The following is an 18,213-nucleotide window of genomic DNA, read 5'->3' as shown; positions in this document are numbered from 1 at the left end:
AACACAATTTAAAAGGAAATGGCAAGTCCTTCACATGAAGATGGAGACAGACAGGAAGAAACATATGTCTACACAGAGGGAAGAGGTCAGGAGTGCTCAGCAGATTTATGAGATTTAAGTGTCTCTGGCAGATCCAGAGTCCAGTCAGAAACTTGCAAGCTATTCCCAATACATCATCTAACCTGTTACATCTCTTCAGAAACTAAAAGCTCCTGTGGGGTTTACACATTGGAGAGACCTTTAAAATATTTTAGCTACGGCAGAATGAGAAGTCTTTTAAGCTTCTCTAAAAATTATACTACATATAGTGTTTCGATATTGCTGCACTATTTAGCTTTATCAGACTTGTGAAGCAGATGCCAGCACTATATGAAAAACAATCTTGATAGGAAGGTCTCAATTTCATAAAGTTCAATGACAGGTGAGAGAACTCTGTATTTTCCAATGCCCAGCCTCTGTATTCTACCTATTGCCCAAATTTTGCGTGGACAGGAGGCAGATGATGACAACATCCTCCTGTAACTGTACAGCTCAGAATCCAGACAAACATTTTTTATTAAGTCAATCTATTTGAAGATGCCCAACTTAGTGTAGATAATCTGAGCTCTTATGCAAACTGAGAATTAGCAGATTGAAGATATTTAAGTGCACATTTATCATAACAAGATATTCTTGTCATATATGAGTATAGATTATGAATAGCACTAGAATAAGTCCACAGAATTCTGGTTTTACCTCTGTAATAAGTAAATTATTTTGCTTAAGTTATAATGTCCCCTCCTTAAAAAGCAAATAAAAAACCCCCACACCTCATTTTTACTTGGCATAATCATTTGCAAATCATGAACAGAAGTCAAATGCATTTAGTATTTTCAGCAATTACTTTTCCTTATTCTAGAAGAAGGTACTTTTGTCAGAAGCATTTTGCATCAGGGAGCTGAAAAGCTGTTTTGTGATTAGTCTCAACATCCAAAATACTCCAAACACAATGCAACTTGTCTCGGTCATTCCTAGCAAATTCAGCTACGGAAGGTAAGAACTGCTTCCACTCAGCATTCACAGGCAGTGTGAAGTCATATGTCAAAAGTGATAAAAACATTATTAGAAAGATAATTGAAGTGATAAAGACATCATTATTAGCCTCTGACCAATGATGCATTCCCTGATAAACATCAGCAATAATCTCTCATGCTGAGATACTTCACAAGATCCCTGTGAAGGAAATTACTGACCCAGGTGGCTGGCATAAACACTCCAGGCCTGCCAAGTGAAAAAGTGCAAAACAGTAAGATATATGCTAGAGCATGACGACATCTGGGGACTAGTTATTAGTCAGGAACAAAGTTGGCTTCCTGTTATTGTAAAATAGTTTATGTAGACTCAGTACCTCTGTTATGTCTCCAATTGCATAAATGTGAGGAACTGAAGTAGCTTCACTGGCATCAACAATAATCTTTCCAGTTTCAGAATTAATTTTCACTCCAGCTGTCTCCAAATTGAGAGTTTTGGTGTCAGGAGCTCGGCCTAAAGAGGAAAAAAATAATTAAAAGCTATTGGAAAACTTTCAGCAATGATAATCTAAAAAGCTGGTATCCTCCATGGTGAATTTCTAAGAACTTTGTGCTATTTGATAGTCCAAGCAGAAATATGACAGAACTTATACTGAGAAAACTGCAGGGATGGAAAATATGGATATGACTTCCTGTGTGAAAGGAGCTTGATCACTATTGCCTTTGCTCAGAGGGTTATCCTTTATAAACGTGGAGGACAACACCCACTGGAGAAAGTGCAAAAACCACATGGTTTAATATTTATTGAACATTCTAAACGCAGTTTCCTAATGTAGCACAAATATACATATAATAACTAAGCAACTTCTACACTGAAAATTTCCCATAAACATTAACTGAATAGCACTCAATGCCAACAGTGTGTTGTGTGTACTTGTGGATAAAAGTTATTAATAATGCTGTTCAACATTAAGCATTCCTGAAGTCCTCATTTCTTGTTATCTGAGCACACTTATCTTAAAACATTTTTAGCTTCCTCAGCTTTGATCAAATTTGCTCTCAAGTCCTTAATGCTGATTTAGTTATCTCAAACTGTATTTGAGCTATTTCTGTAGAGTTTAGAAATATTCTTGCAAATGTATTTTGAAACAAATGAGGCAAATCCTACCGAGCCCAGATTTTATTACAGCTTCCTATTCCAATGATATCAAATTATCTCGTATTTTAAAAATACATTTTTGTAGTGTTTTCTGCATAGTTACCCCAAAGAGCACCAAAGTCTTAATAGCATTACACTGAGCTTTCTATAAAGTAACTAAGGAAGCAATTCCTGACCCAGAAATTGGAATCTTAAATCCTATCCAACTTCGTTGAAAGTTAATCAGCACAGTGAAATTATGATGTATTCACACAACACAGGGTCACATAGGAAAAAAATTACCTGAATATATCCAAATTAAGGAAATTGTATAACCTTGTGTCTGTTTTAGAATGGATATATCTACACACACAGGTCTCCTTTGCGTGAGTCATGATTTGCATTTGATGTTAATACAGAGCTATAGCAAAGCAAAACAAAAAGGGAAATGTGTTTTCATTATAAAAACAAGCTCTTTGATGTTAATGTAGGAAATTATTAAACAAAAGGAAAACCTGGCTTGTCAATACAGACCTAATTATATGTAAACATATGATTCACTGCTTTATACATCTGCCATATAGCCAGGCCCCTCAAACAATGTCACATCTGAATGCCTCTGTAAAGACTTCTGTGTATTAATTTCATCTGGTGAAACCAACACTTCCTCTGGGAGTACTGACTGAAGCTGTCGGCACTTGGCTATCTGTCTGTCTTCCCTTCTGTTGTCCCCATGGGATGTTGATCTGCTGTTCCTTCTCTGCCCCCTGCTCCCCAGTCCTGATGCTATCAGGCAACAAAAATAATAAACCTCCAGGACCTTATCTTGGCTCGGATGTGAAACAACTTCCTACCGTTGTATTTCTTTGTGTATTGAGAGTAAAGCCTGGGTATTCTGCAAATGGACAACTAATGGGGTTTTCTAGTTTCCCCTTTTTCCTGCCAGGCAGAGCCAAGAGAAAACTTAGCACGCAATGGCAGGCACTGAAAGAGGAAAAAAAGAAAAACTGTCAATAGAGTCATTTAAAGACCTGTGACAACAACAGTTGAGTTTATCAAATCTGCGGGATAACACTTAACCTTTCCATTCCAGTCTATTTTAACATATGTACAGCTTGGTATTAATAGATATGAGTTACAAAAAAATGTGCTGCTTCTCGTAGTGAAGTTTCTCCCTCAATTTTACTGCCTAGCTATTATTTCTGAAAGCAAAACCAAAATTTTAAAACACTAAACTGAAACGTTATTGGCTTTTAGCCCCATGCAGGCTCACCTCCATAAGACAGAATTTTACTTACTAATGTTGCTTCATCTCAAATTCAATAGGTTAGGTTCATGACTATACAATATATCTTGGTAAGTTACAGTGTCAAGTTCAGGGAATTCTGATAGTTCCCAACATTCAATTATTATTGTAAAATAAATTCTCATAATTTCTCAGTAGGACTTTCATTTTATACCTATAACTCCTAAATTTTTACATTTACAACTTCAAGAAAGCATGACTTCACAGCTTATTTTGAAGACCCAAAGTGCAATACCTATACCAAATCCTACCATGCACACAAACCCACCCTTTCCCTAAAATCAGCACATGTGCTTTTAGTTTGAAGATGTCCACTGCCCTGAAAATGCCAAAGAACAGGAGTATATGATTGTATAGGATACAAGATTAGATTTAGCTTTCATTCAAAACAGCAAAATACTATGCCAAACATCTAGAAGAAAGGTACAACTCAAATCTCACCCTTAAAAAGGTTACCTGCCTCTTGCACTTCTAATACCACACCATAATCTCATCTTTCATAGACCCATACACTTACCACACAGCTGTGAAAACCACACAGAGCCCTGCTTTCAGTGCCTGTCCCCATTTGCTTTTAACTTTAAAAGAAAAAACAGCTTTTTGATCTGTTTTTGTAAAATCTAACAACATGGCTTCCTAAGGGGGCTGGCAGCCAGTTCAGCTGCAGGGAGTGACAGGAGAGTGGTTGAAGCTCTCAGCACAGATGCTGGCCAGGCTGGCTGTATTGTGATGTGGCATTTGTGTCCCATCACCTGCCCAGGGGCTCTGGTAATCACACTTGCACACAGAACAAGGGGAAGAATATCAGGCCGCTGTGATCTTCAGGTGCAGGACCTTCAACAGTGGAGACTGAAGCAGCTAAACTCAGAAGAAGCCAGAGGAATAGGCATAGTCAGGTAAATAGCAGTGGTAAATGAGTGATAGCACACTCCTGCATCCAGTAAGATTTCCCAGGGTGATAAAGGTGCAGCTGACAGCAGAATTTTATAATGGGTCTTCCAGAGTTTCCTAATCACAGAAGTTGGAATGTCTGTTTTCTTCCCAGCACTCAAAAAATCCAAACTGGAGCCAACCACGCATTTTATTGTAGATGGACACTGTGAGGATACTGCTGGGTGACAGAATAGTTTTTCTGAAATAAAGCTCAAACCCAGTAGTCTTCTCCACTTCTTCCCTACACACTGGCATCTTGACACATCACTTTATAACTTTATCCAATCTGACCTCAGTCTGACCTTAATCAAAATCTTGTCCGTGTCCTAATCTCAGCACTCTCTTCTCTCCCTTTGTTCTGGGTGCCTGACACACTCTCCAAATTAGTTTTCAGACCACTACCCTTTCCTCATTCAAATGTCTCCTCAAATCCTCAAGACGTTCACTAAAACATAACCATCTGAAAATGACTAATATAAACCAATTCAGTGTAACTACTGTTCAGATTACAGGAAAATATTGACTAGAGTAAGATTAAGTAAGGTTAAAAGAAGTTCAGAACCCTTATCACGTTGATAGCAGTGTGCACCAGTTTTACAAGGATGCTTTTGAACATTACATCCATTACAGATAAACCTCCAGCAGGCCTGCCACAGTTTGAAAAAAAATCTGGCTCTAGTCAGTGCTAGGGCAGTAAAAGGTTCTCTGCCAAGGCTGCTCACTGTACTCTCTCCTGTAGCACTGACTGGTGATATTTTTTACAGAGGAGTCCTCTCAGCAGAAAGCACATGCACACATTTACCATTGCTTAGTATCTCAGGTAAATTAGGCATCTAACAAATATTTCTGTGTGTCTTTAAGGGCAGAGAGAGTACTATATAATAGTATAAGTTTGTTGGTTCTATGTCGAACAAAAACTCAAAACCTCAAAATCTTATAATTTCAGGAGGATTCTCAAAAAGCGGAAGAGAGCTCTAGTAAGACAGAAAGACATACAGAGCTAAACTGGAAAAATCAGATAAAAGCCAAGAACAAGCTCTTGCAGTGAGCTGGAATATAACAGTATGTAGTCCCTCAGCAAGGTATCACAGGCCCATGACAGTTACCTACAAAACTTTGGACTGAAACTTTTAAATTACATTGAAATGTATCAAAATGAGATTTCTTCCCCCCCCTCAAATATTTTGACTAGTTCAAAAAAGCTGCTAGAAAAACAAAGAGAGCATTGTGCCTGCTTTAGTGGCTTATTCATACAAGCAGAAAATCACGCATTCCAAAAGCAAAACAAAACTCCTCATAGAAACACAGTCTAATTTTTTTAAAGGGTAGACATTAAGAGATAGTTTAATAAGCTACAATACTATGTTCCACTGTCAGTAATTATTTTTAACATTATCCATAAAATTCTACTAAAATTCCTTGATGCACTGGCAAAAATTAAGGAAATATGTACTATAATTTAGTCTACAATTAGTTAACAATAGCGGCTGCTTTTTAACTAACTCTACAAGCTGACTTGCTTCAATCAGTATTGTAACTGGCACATCTGCAGACAGGAAATCCTCAACACCACCAAGTTTCCCAGCCCATTATCTGAGACACCTGGTGTGGGTGTGTTGATACAGAGCAAAACAATGAATCATATGGACTGCACACCAATTAACCAGCTTTAACTGCTAATGTGTTTAATCCGTAAGGGTGGAGTGCCCATTTGAGCACCAAAAAAAGTCAACACGAGCCCCTCAAACTATTCATTTTGCTGTTTCTAAATATGGATTGTAACTCAAATATATGACAAAAATTATAACACATGTACTTCCTCTGTATTGAAATAGTGAGCAGTCTCATGTTACAACTGAATTGCAACAGTCTATCATGCAACCTTATTCAAGTATAATTAACAGTAAACCAACATTTTTTCTTATTATTTGAACTAATAGCTCTTTTTTCCATCTTAGACAAAGGCAAACAAATTGACTTGACATTTGACATGTGTGTCTCCAGCTCAGTGCACTTTTCATAGAACCACAGAATGGGTTGGGTTTTTTTACCAGAAAGCTTAAGAAAAATCAAATACAGCATTTAGAAACCCACTTTTTGGAAACATTTTCATCTCACCTCATTAATATTATTCTACAGTTTTCAGGATTGTCACATGTCCAGATAGCATGACCTTTTTTTTTGCTCTTGGCAAGCACTAGTCTGTTTGATTGGTTCTGATGAGAATAATCCATTATTATAGGCTGTTCCCACAATTTGTAGAGCCCAAAGCACTTCTAAGAGAGTAGCAGCCACAGTAAGGAAAAGAAAACATTTGTCACAGTGCACAGCCTGCTCCCTCTTTGGGGTATTAGGAAGATATAAAGCTGACTTAACCAGGGAAATGGAACAACTGGACAATAGATTAAGTCCACTGGGCAAAATACGAAATGCAGTAAATGATCTGTTTCTGATCCTGTCATAGATCTATGCTACAACCACAAGAATTTAAATTTATGTTATAAACAAATGAAAGAGTAATGATTCCCCACTACTCTAAAACAGCATAAAATAAAGTAGTTAGGGTGATTTCTAAAGCTGCTAGTAACACTGATAATTTGTATGCATCAAAACAGATTTCTTGGGCAGTACATTTAAGCCTATTTACTTTGTTTGCCAGATATCATCTGCTTGCCAAATACCACTACTACCTTTAGCTGTGCATTATTTATCTAGAATTCCAGATATTCACAAAGCTCTATAAGCACAAAAGACAAGAAGTCTCCTACTCTGGTGGGCTTACAGCCCATCTGAACCAATACAGGAACTGAGGAAAGACTTGTAACAGCAACAAATGAGCAGCACAGGGAGGCAACACCAAAGTAGTATTTTCATTTCTGTGGGCTGGAGCCTTACACCATATATCATTTTGTGTGTTAGTCCTTGCAGGAAGTAGCATTTTGTCTCAAAGGAGGCAAACCCCAGATTTAATTCCCATTTCTGGTGATTATGTTCATAGACATTTGTCACAACATTCTTTTAAACTGATTTACTCTTAGTCATTGTATGTCAGTTCTGAGGGGTCTGAGATATGTGAAAGTTCCTAACAAGATTTCAAAAAGCTATACAGTTTCATGGATAAATATGCACTTATAGTGAATGGCTTCATGAATCAATCAAGAGTATGGACTTAGAGACCACCACATGCAACACTGAGCTTGCTGGAATTCATGTTCCTACTCTAGTAAAAGTGAGGAAGACTAGATGGTCTCCCATTTATTGCAGCTCATGCAAAAACAGTTATCACAGATTTCTTCCATTCACTGTAATTTCAATGTGTTTTTAGATGGTCAATGAACAAGTCAGACATGCAAGAAAATAATTAAACAACTGCCACTGTTTAGGCCACTAAATATTTAATATATTGGGGGGGGGGTGCTGTTTGACCCCATGATGAAGTGACTTCATTTGCAGAATGGAAAGCATTGCAAATAAATGTTAAGACAATCATATTTACCTACTGCCCACATAACTGTGTCGAAAGAATCAGTTTCTTCTGTGTTCAGGTCAGCATTTTTCCAAGTGACTTGCAATCTGTTGCTCTTCAATTTTTCAACTTTGGTAGGCAAACATCTCTTTAAAAATTTTGTGCCGTAAGATTCCATGTGCTCAGTTACTAAAGATGCCATTTGCTGTTGAGTAGTAAAACAAATTGGTTTATGCTTAGATGTATGACCTTTTTATTGTAAAACCCTCCTTTCAGCTGGCTTCAGGAAACTCCAGTAAATACCTTGTGCATTTCAAACGTTCTTTATCACTTAGTTACTATGCATTTCCAACACATGATAATTTAGGAAGCCACTATGACAGGCAACTCCATTCCAAGAGGCACCTACATCTGAACACTGAAATTATTTTCAAAAACGTAAAACAGTATATTAATAGAATGGTTGCTTTGAAACAATTTTTTGTTTACACAATCTAGAGCATATTCAATTTACCATTAACATAATTACAATTTTCTAGTAGTTTGATGAAAATTAAATACTTTCATAAAACAATGGGAGAAAAATATTTCCATTTGCCATAACACCTGAAATTTCTCTGCAATTACTATGCATCACTAAGATTTCATGGAAAGTTCTACTAAAAGAAAGGAAATAACACTAAAAGCCTGTTTGAAATAATGCCACACCACACTCAAGTAGTAAAGTGTTGCATCAACAGTTATACCCAAAGACATCAGTGCTCTTGTCTGCAGGATTTCAGGTTGCACCTTGCCAGAGTATGTTTATTACTTAAAGGATATTATTACAAAACCACTCACATGGAACAACTACACACAAGCTCTCTCAGCTTACAAAACTTTATTTTCAAAGTTGATATTAACTAATATGAAGGCAACAGCAGGGTTATGTCTCTTCAGAAATGTGAGAGCTCACTAATCAGTTTCCATCAGACACAACATGGCTGCAGACTGAAAATAATTATTTTATCTCCATTAATACTTTATTAACTTTGGTATGGCCATTGTGCTCTTCCTGCCTACAAAGGATCAAATTCTCAGAGCAAGCCCTGTTGTAAGTGTTTGACCAAGTACCACACACACACTGCTCCCTGCTTGCTCAGACCTCATGCAGTTACAGGTGTAGATTTCTTCAATGATGAGTGTAAATCCCAAGAATTATTCTCATACAATGTTTTGCAAACTCATGCCACCAGTGTAAAGTATACAAGCTGCTAGTATTAAGGAAGCCACTCCAAAGGGGGAGAATGTGACGAACAACCAGGAGCTGTCACTAATGTCACTACCACAGGTGGTACTTGTCACTGCCACTTAAGCAACATTACTCCTGCTTCAAAAACTGTGGACATACTAGGAAATATTTGGAGAAACAAACACATTTTCTTTAGGAGATAAAAATAATCAAATCTATCTTTTAATTTATTTGCTGAATAAGGAGATATTGTGTACTTGCCTGATCAAACCCACGAAGTGGGATACTTCTCATCATTACTGTAGTGTCCAATCCAATGCCTGTTAGAAAACCAGCACACTCAAGGGAAACATCTGGTGACACACCAGTTAAGCAAACATAAACAATATTTTCCTACAAACACAGTAAGTAAGTGTAGTACGCAAGTGTGCTTTTTACTTGGACATACCAAGTTCTCCTCACACAGACATCTTTAGCTTGCTTTTGTACATAGAATAAAACTTGGAAGTCTTATTCCTCATAGTTAACACTGGTTTTAAGATCATGAGAATTTATCCTCAGCTGACCTTAATTTCCACGATGCTACTGCAAAGAAAACTATTACTATTCTCTTATCAGAGCAACTATATGACATGAGCAAAGGAATTCCGAAAACCAAACTTTCATAGGAAAGACAGCTATGCTACTTATAATCATAGGTCATCACAGGCTTTTTAAAGGATACAGCTGGCTCCAACAACCAACCTGTTGCATAAAAAGAAGAAAAGAATAAAGCAGTGGAATGAGCTTGTGCATATTTTTGCACAACCAAAAAACCATTTTCTGATGTGGGTACCACATTCGCCAACTTCCAGTCAGCTGGGACCCCCCAGTTGGCCCCATGGACTTGTGCATGTCCAAGTGGTGTAGAAGCTTTTTAACCAATTCCTCATGATTTTTGGGGGCTTCATTCTGATCCCTGTCCCTATCTTTCAGCTCAGGGGCTGGGTGCCCAGAGAACAACTGCTCCTACTATTAAGGACTGAGGCAAAGACAGTGTTAAGGAACTCAGCCTTTTCCTTGTCCTTTGTCACTGTGTTCCCGCCCCCCCCCCCCACCTCCAATAAAGGATGGAGATTCTCCTGGGCCCTCCTTTTGTTGCTACTGTATTTATAGAAACACTTTTATTGCCTTTCACAGCAGTAGCCAGATTTAAGTTCTAATTGGACTTTGGCCCCTCTAATTTTCTCCCTGCATAACCTCACGGCATCCTTGTAGTCCTCCCTCTTCTCCCAAGGGCATAAACACTCCTTTTTTTCCTGAGTTCCAGCCAAAGCTCTCTATTCAGCCAGACCAATCTTCCTCCCTGACAGTTCATCTTTCAGCACCTGGGGATGGTCTATCAATTAGATTATGTCTTCCTATCAAGTAGGTTACAGTTCCCAATGTAAGATTTTATTCATTGCTAAATTTCATGTTGATTTATAACCATCTGCTTTTTACTCGTCCTGTTTTTCCAAATGCCAAATATTTGCCCTTCCTGTCTTCAAACATTTGTGTGCACAGTTATAGAAAATGGGTTTAATAGATTTGCTTAGACTGGTATTTACCAAATATATCCATTGTAGTTCTTAAATAAAACTCCAGCTCCCATCTCTCCCAATATTTCACACCCTTTCAATCAAGAATATCACTAAAATTGTCCATCAACACTTTCAGTTTATGAGGTGCATCAGCTCTCCAGCACAGCAGTTTCCATGTGTGTCCCCAGTTGCCCTCTACACTGCAGCAGTCCTCTCTCTCCTGACCACATCCTCAGTTCCCCTCATTTGCTGGGTACAAAAGACAGAATGCCTAGTCCCCGTTCTGCAGGTAAGAGTGGATCCAGCCAGGCAGCCATTAACACTCAGCTGCTGGGCAGACTGCACTTGCACTCCTTTGCTGTTCATGTGTTATGCAGACTTTTTGAAATCTCACCATTTGGAGATGCATCCCACACAGTATTTCCACTGACAACAAAGTATTTAGTTAAGTTTTAAAGTTTTTTTAATTTTGTTAAGTTTTAGGTTTGTGGCCTATGCCTTACCCTAAACCAATCTGCAGCATCTCCCAGCTCTAACAGCAAAGGTTTCAAACTTCTGAGGAGTGCAGACATGGAGGCTGCAGCTCCCTAAGCCCCAGGGATTGCACAGCCAGTGCAACACATGTTTTCTCACAAAAGGCCCCAGATAACATCTCTCTACCCTACAATAAAAACATACAACTTCTGAAGGTGTACAGAGAATAGGTTGAGTTAAAGTGATTAAAATCTGCTAGTCTGGGGTTTATATTTGGCAAACAATTTAACATAATGGGAAATAATTTTTCCAGCATTAGGGCATCTGATTCATCTGTGAGTGGATGATCACTCCCTCATTAGCATGTAGCTTGTGGGAGTGCTGCAAAAAGCCACATGCTGCCCATAAAGAAATAGCTACTGGAGATTCACAGGGAAAATAATGAGAATTTCTGTAATTTGGGCATATATATGCTCTTCTTTTTCATTAGATGAAAAAGAGATGTCCCCTGGCACTTATTCATAGCATCAGCCCCACATTATTCACACTTTCTTGTACAAAACAGGGGGTTCGTGGGCATTGTCAGTGTGTAATACAAAAGTTAGGAAAGCAGAACCCAACCTCATTCACGCCTGCTCAATCTCTCACTCTCAACACATTTCAAGGCATCTTTTCTAATACCTGTGCCAAAACCCTTCATCACAGTAGTGAGAGTTTCTTCCCAATGTTTGTATATCTAAGGGACTTTTAAGTTGGTTAACAGTTCATTTTTTTTTAATATGAATAACTGCAGGACTGACAGTTCTATAACCTCCAGGCATGTAATTTGTATCTGAGATATGTACATTTGGAGAGGGAGAAAAGAAAGAGTAAGTACAACACAACTAAAACTAAAAACAAAAGGTGTTAAACTGAACCTTGGGAATATTTATAATAGAAACAAATCTGACAGAAACAAACCTTTAACAACTCCCTCCTTCATTTGCTAAAACACAGCCTGATAAAGCACAGAAATGCTACTGTAGCCCCTGCAGCTTATTTTGACTAAATCTCAGGAATGCAACATATAAACACTAGACTCCCACATTACACTGTTACAACTTGTATTAGCAGCAACTGGACAAAAGCCACATTTTCACAGAGACATCTTACAGGGATAAATCTTATGTTTTGGTTTGGGTTTTTTGGGGGGAGTGTTGGTATGGGTGGTGCTCTTCTTAAAAACAATTTCCTCACATAAATCATGCTTTCAAAATTTAAGAGGTGACTGATACTCTACAAACAACAGCAAATTTACTTTTTTCTAAAATTGTACCAAGAAGCCACATTTATCTATTTGATATTTAGCTTAAGACAGTGAATTTTTTTTTTGCAGAAAGTCACTTCCATGAATGGCAACAATGTTTTTTTTCCAAAAATACCAGTATTATAGTTTGAAGTCTCTTTTGCTTATAGATACGTTGCATTTTCTAGAATTGCTTAATGAGAAGAGAAGAGAAGAGAAGAGAAGAGAAGAGAAGAGAAGAGAAGAGAAGAGAAGAGAAGAGAAGAGAAGAGAAGAGAAGAGAAGAGAAGAGAAGAAGAGAAGAGAAGAAGAGAAGAGAAGAGAAAGAAGAGAAAGAAGAGGAGAGGAGAGGAGAGGAGAGGAGAGGAGAGGAGGGAGGGGGAGGGGAGGGAGGAGAGGAGAGGAGAGGAGAGAGGAGAGGAGAGGAGAGGAGAGGAGAGGAGAGGAGAGGAGAGGAGAGGAGAGGAGAGGAGAGGAGAGGAGAGGAGAGGAGAGGAGAGGAGAGGAGAGAAAAAACTAGCATTATCTGACTTTCCTACTAGCAAATCTGCATTTCCTACCACAATTATTTGCATCAGGAAATTGCTTTGTAGTGCAGTGCTGATTTGTACTCTTACTGTGCTATGTGTGCAAAAAACGACTGTGGCACTTTAGTACTTCCATTAAAACCAGTTTTAATACTGCAGTTAAATAACAGCTTCCAAAGCAAAAGAAATGGCAAAATGAAACCAAACGCCTCATCATACTTTCTTTTGTTATCGGAATTGCTTCACCTTAGGAGAACGTACAATTATGTTGGAGTTTCTCCCCTAATCGAGGAGCACTTTGACGTAGTGAGGAACAGGGATGAGCAGCTCCCGGGTGAGCTCATGCTGCCCTCTTGTGACTTGGGGTGTAATCGCTACAGCACAACCTAACACGGTGGAAGAGCCTATTTGATTCGATTTTAGACGGGAATTTCGTAAGAGGAGGAGGGGGAAGATCTATCAGTTACTAATGAAGGTTGGTGGTATCATACTGATGCCACACAAAGCCCATTTTCAGAAGGAAAAGAGAAGAAAAATTGGTGTATAAAAGGCAATTTAGAACATTTTTTCACCCTGCCCTACAGAAGAGGTATGAATGCCAGCATCTGTTACAGCTGTGTAAGGTAACTTACGTTTTTCCAGGAGATTCTTTTAACCAGAACAGATCATCACTTGTGATTCCATACTCCAGTGCACCTGCAATCTATGATCACACAGGTGAATCTACAGTGCAAATCCTGCCAGCAAAAAAAGCTAATAGCAATTTGGGCTGTGTTGCCTGAAGTATAGCCACCACACCAAAGGGAATATATCTAGGGTTGCCCATTTCCAACCTGAATTATCCTACAGCTCTAAGCAATATCAATGTATAAATTGGAGCAAATTGTTTTCTATGGAAATGTTTTTATAAAAAGCTGTCATTTATATAAAGACAATTTTTTGTGTGACACAAGTACAAAAATCTCTCATATGTTGCTTTATTTTTACATTTTTTATCCTTCTTCATTGTGATCTGCAACACAACCAGCAAAGCACTGGAAAAGTCAAATGGAAGGGTAACTTACGTGAGTAGGATATTTTGGTCTTCCTCCAGTAGCAATGACAATATTATCTGCAGTAACAACAGTCTGCAAACAAAAATAAAAAAAATTAAAATCATGCATTTGCAATCCTTTTATCTGTCTTTGGATTTAATCTATGTACAAATAAGTGATAAATGAGAAAGCTGTCACTACCATCTGCTACTTATATAACATGATAATCAGCAATACATTAAAAAAAGGATAGAGATAAACTAACACCTGCAGGAGTTTCTCCTACCCATTCTCTACCAGGTTTTGTTTTCATATTAACCTTACAATTGTTCTTATATTGAACAAGATTCTGATGACTACTTGGAAGCAATAGTTACGCACAAGTGACAACTTTTTAAAATCAGCTTCTGCTTAGGACAAAACTCACAGAGATCACAGCAGTGAATTCTGTCTCAGGCCTGGAGTTAAAGTTTCTCAAAAGAAGAATGCTTCTAGAAAATCCTAGGCACCTGTCCCCCAAAAACCTGATATTCAAGCTGATATTAACCAGTAACATGAAACAATTAACCTCAAAAGGGTGTTAAAAAGGCACGCTCAAGCCGTGTTAAACATGCAGCAATGGCCACTATTCTGTTATGTGACCCAGCTGTGCCTTCACACTAATTGCCTCCCACACACAATTTGGAACTACCAAGTTAATCACCCCTACAAATCACCTGAAGGAGTGAAACAGCTCAGAGTCACCTAATTCAGAACTTACATTTCTGTAAGCATCAGAATGACTGACTAATTTCAACAAAAATCTTTTGTATCAGCATTTCCATCTGTAGAAAAAAGCAATGGCATTTAACAGCTCAGGCCAGGGACTCAGTAGTCAAGTTCATAAACAACTTCTCTAGGTGAAAATGCAAATCTCACTCAGCAAAACAATAGGGAATACCTCAAGCAATTTGCAAAAGGACAAAAGATGACCTGAAATGTTTGAAGTGAACAACACTGCAGGAATCAGCACAGCAGCTCACCTCTTTACCTGCTTTTGTTAAACCACGTACAGAATGTGGATCAGAAAAACTCCCTTTCATGTTGAAATATTTCACCTTCCTGTTTAGAAGAAAATAGCATCAGCAATGCACACTTAACAAGAATAGGTATGAAATACAATCAGCTACTTTTTCCCTATTTAAGTGCTGAAAAAGGTAGCAAATAGGCACAGAGCAGTAAAAGGAAGGCTCTCATTTCACAGGATTGTTTGCAGCTCTATCATAATTTGTCACTTAATGCTTGTGTCACATTTAACTCCTCTATACAGAAAAGTAATTAACCTCATAACAAACTATGGGATCAGGTTATTGACCTCTTCAAAAAAGACATTTTCCATTAGCCACAGCATTACTAGTACTATCTATAGTATTTCTAATACAATGATTATTTGAGAACACACAAAAGTTACTCAGCAGGAGTAACAAGACTAGAACGTGTTACATTTTCTATTAATACAATTTCTCTATAAAAGCAACTGCATGCTGAAAAACTTGGAATGATTTCTGCACTGAAAGCAAAAAATATCTGCTGCTCTAGCATAGTGTTATCTGTGGATTTGTATGGCATAGAAATTTCGGGGGACAAGATCAGAAATATCTTAAGAAACCTTGATTGCTTTGTATTAATGCAGAACCTCTCCAGACTAAAGAGAGCATTGCTACACTACTAGAAGGCTTTTGTGTACGGTCAGTGCCAACCACTATTTCACAGAAAAGAAAAGGAAAATGGGGGAGGAAGAAACCACTTACATTGACAAGGGCACTTACAGTTCCCAGCAGAAAGGACTTACAGACTCAAATACTAGCTCTAGATAGAAACTTCAAAGGTAATTCTGCAATTCTACAAGGACAAGAGCACCTCCTTGACTGGGGGAAGAAAGATGAACTTCGAAGTCTTATTTACTTGTCTTGTAGTTGCACTCTGTGTCCCCAGTTCAAGGATTTCACATAATTCTGAACAGCTTGTGCCATCACAGACCTGTAACAAAACAAGTAATTGAACATGAAGTCATCATATTACAAATTCAGATTATGCAACTCAAAGATATAGGAAATTGCTAAAAACGAGGTATGATCTACAGTATTTTTTATTACAAAAGCAAATTACCAAGTCCAAATCAACATAATTTCTGTCCTGAGAAACCAGTAACTAGTTTTGTTTTTTATACAAGTACCAGGCTAAAATTTCACACGCAAAATTAATTTCCCTAACTACCCCTAAATAAACACCAGCTGGGATAGGTTATTGTTATGCATTTGTAGCACATAGAAGTGGAGATAGGCAACAGTTTTTACCAGTTATGATGAACAGGTTGGGATATATTCCAGCCATAGTGTTGAGCATCTTTAAGGGCACTCCCTAAAAGGGATGCTTGATGCATAAGCTTTTTAGGAATGCAGCCAACATTTACACAAGTTCCACCAATTCCCCATGTGGTTCCTTGGGAAGAAGAAAAAAAAAAAGCATTTGATTAGTGTAACTTAATGCAATTGGGTTCCTAGTAGTTAAAAAGTTCTGAAACAACACACAGCTTACTGTCTCCTACAATTAGTTTTTGATTTTGTTTATGCTCATTTGCTTTGACAAAAACCATCTCTGTATATTTTTCTTCTAAAATTCAAACCACGTCAAGTTGTTTCTCAGAGCCCAGAAGATCCAGTTACTAAACATTCCCATTCGGAGATCTTATTTTATACATTGTACATGAGGAGCCTCAACATGGCACAATTTCTAATTTTTAGAAATTGTAAATAACATTTTGACAGAGTGAATATTCTCACCTATTTAAGTCCAAAGTCTACTATGAATGGTAGCATCAAACACTGCTAACAAGCTTAATGTGCAGGAGAGCAGGCAGAGCTGGTTCATCTTGGAGAAAACAGGACGTTAACACAAGCTGGGCTTTTGGACTTTGACTCCAAGCAAAGCAGGCAGTGTGGCTTTGGACACTTTGCTGTCTGGAGCAACCTGCTCACCTGAGCAACTGAATTATCTGCATTTCCAGTTGTTATCCTAGTTAAATTGTTATCCTAGTTAAATTGTTATCCTAGTGTTTCTCATCCATACCTTTTGGGGATGGTTCAACATAGTCCAGAACAGCCACTTTTCTCCCAAACTGAGCAGCTTTAAACAAAGAAGAAAGATAAGAGATTTAGAGGAAGGAGAAACACACAAACATAAACATTTTTAGTAGCATAGATACAGATAGAATACAGATGACAGCTGGTGTTTTTTTCTGTCCAACTCATGATACCAGACTAGGGACCCAACCTGCCTATGCAGTCAGCAAATTTTCTGGAAGGCACTTAGTAACCCAGACTGGGGCCTCCAGGTTCCACTGACCCTAAAAATGCAATTTGACCTCAAATGAGATGTTTAAGAATACTGTGTGTTGTTGAACACGTTACCCTGAGATACAAAGGGGAGAGGCTGTCTACAGCAGTTAAACAGTTCTTGGAAGCAGACTGAAAGGATTGTTGTTTTAAAATATAAATGAGAAATGGTATTTTAAAAAAATTCAGTATCTGTGGATGTACTCTGAGTACATTTACAACAGTGAAATGAAAGCTTATTAGCTTTTCACATGACAAAAGAAAAAATATTTTTTAAAAGGTTAAGCGGAAAGCCAAACGATATCACACCACCTGAGGGTGTGAATTAATTTGCAGATTAACTGTATGGAGCTCAGTTAATGATTAATGTGCAGGTACTGGAGTATACTATGCTTCTTCAAAAGCTTTAGGATTATCAATAACACTTTCCCTAGTTTCCTTAAACCCCACTAAAGCTAAACCAAAATTTCCGTTAGTTATTTACACATACAAACCTTCTTTTGCACAAGCAAGGCCTCCAGACCCTCCACCAATGACCAGAAGATCATATTCATTTTTTCCTGTAAAGAGGACGTGAAGAAAAAGAAGGAACAGATGAGGTATGTAAGAAGGACAATATCAGAGCACACCTATTTTTACAACTGATTATTGCTGATTTGGGTTTTCTTCACTTTAATACAGTACTGTGGTTTTTAAATTAAACTGTCTAGTCTTGTTTTGTGAATGAAATACAGAAAGTAAAGCAATTCAAACAAAGTGAGAAAACAGATTAGATTTTTACACAATCTCCCAAGAAGCTCTTTCTGCATAAATAATTCAAGCGAGATCCTGTACAGGTCTGTGCACTACAGCAGCAAGCTCCACACGAATATT

The 18,213-nt window shown here is 37.9% G+C and overlaps 1 protein-coding gene across 2 annotated transcripts in view; it reads right to left on the bottom strand.

The window, feature by feature from the left end:
- The window catches only part of TXNRD2 (thioredoxin reductase 2), a 30,982-nt gene that overhangs the window by 11,942 nt on the left and 827 nt on the right, over positions 1-18,213 (bottom strand). For both annotated transcript variants that reach the window (XM_085075812.1, XM_085075811.1), the window contains exons 2-12: positions 17,835-17,900; positions 17,075-17,131; positions 16,303-16,447; positions 15,911-15,985; positions 14,989-15,067; positions 13,997-14,059; positions 13,565-13,635; positions 9,809-9,828; positions 9,346-9,437; positions 7,884-8,058; positions 1,388-1,524 (exon numbers count right to left, since the gene is read on the bottom strand). In XM_085075812.1, coding sequence (XP_084931938.1) covers positions 1,388-1,524; positions 7,884-8,058; positions 9,346-9,437; positions 9,809-9,828; positions 13,565-13,635; positions 13,997-14,059; positions 14,989-15,067; positions 15,911-15,985; positions 16,303-16,447; positions 17,075-17,131; positions 17,835-17,900 — 980 coding nt within the window. The remainder of the gene's footprint in view (positions 1-1,387; positions 1,525-7,883; positions 8,059-9,345; positions 9,438-9,808; positions 9,829-13,564; positions 13,636-13,996; positions 14,060-14,988; positions 15,068-15,910; positions 15,986-16,302; positions 16,448-17,074; positions 17,132-17,834; positions 17,901-18,213) is intronic.

Source organism: Lichenostomus cassidix, chromosome 15 (genome assembly GCF_008360975.1).
Source record: "Lichenostomus cassidix isolate B80296 chromosome 15, HeHo_3.0, whole genome shotgun sequence".
NCBI classification, from domain to species: domain Eukaryota; kingdom Metazoa; phylum Chordata; class Aves; order Passeriformes; family Meliphagidae; genus Lichenostomus; species Lichenostomus cassidix.
Note: the sequence above shows the minus strand (reverse complement) of the source record. Positions and strands in the feature narration are given on the sequence as shown.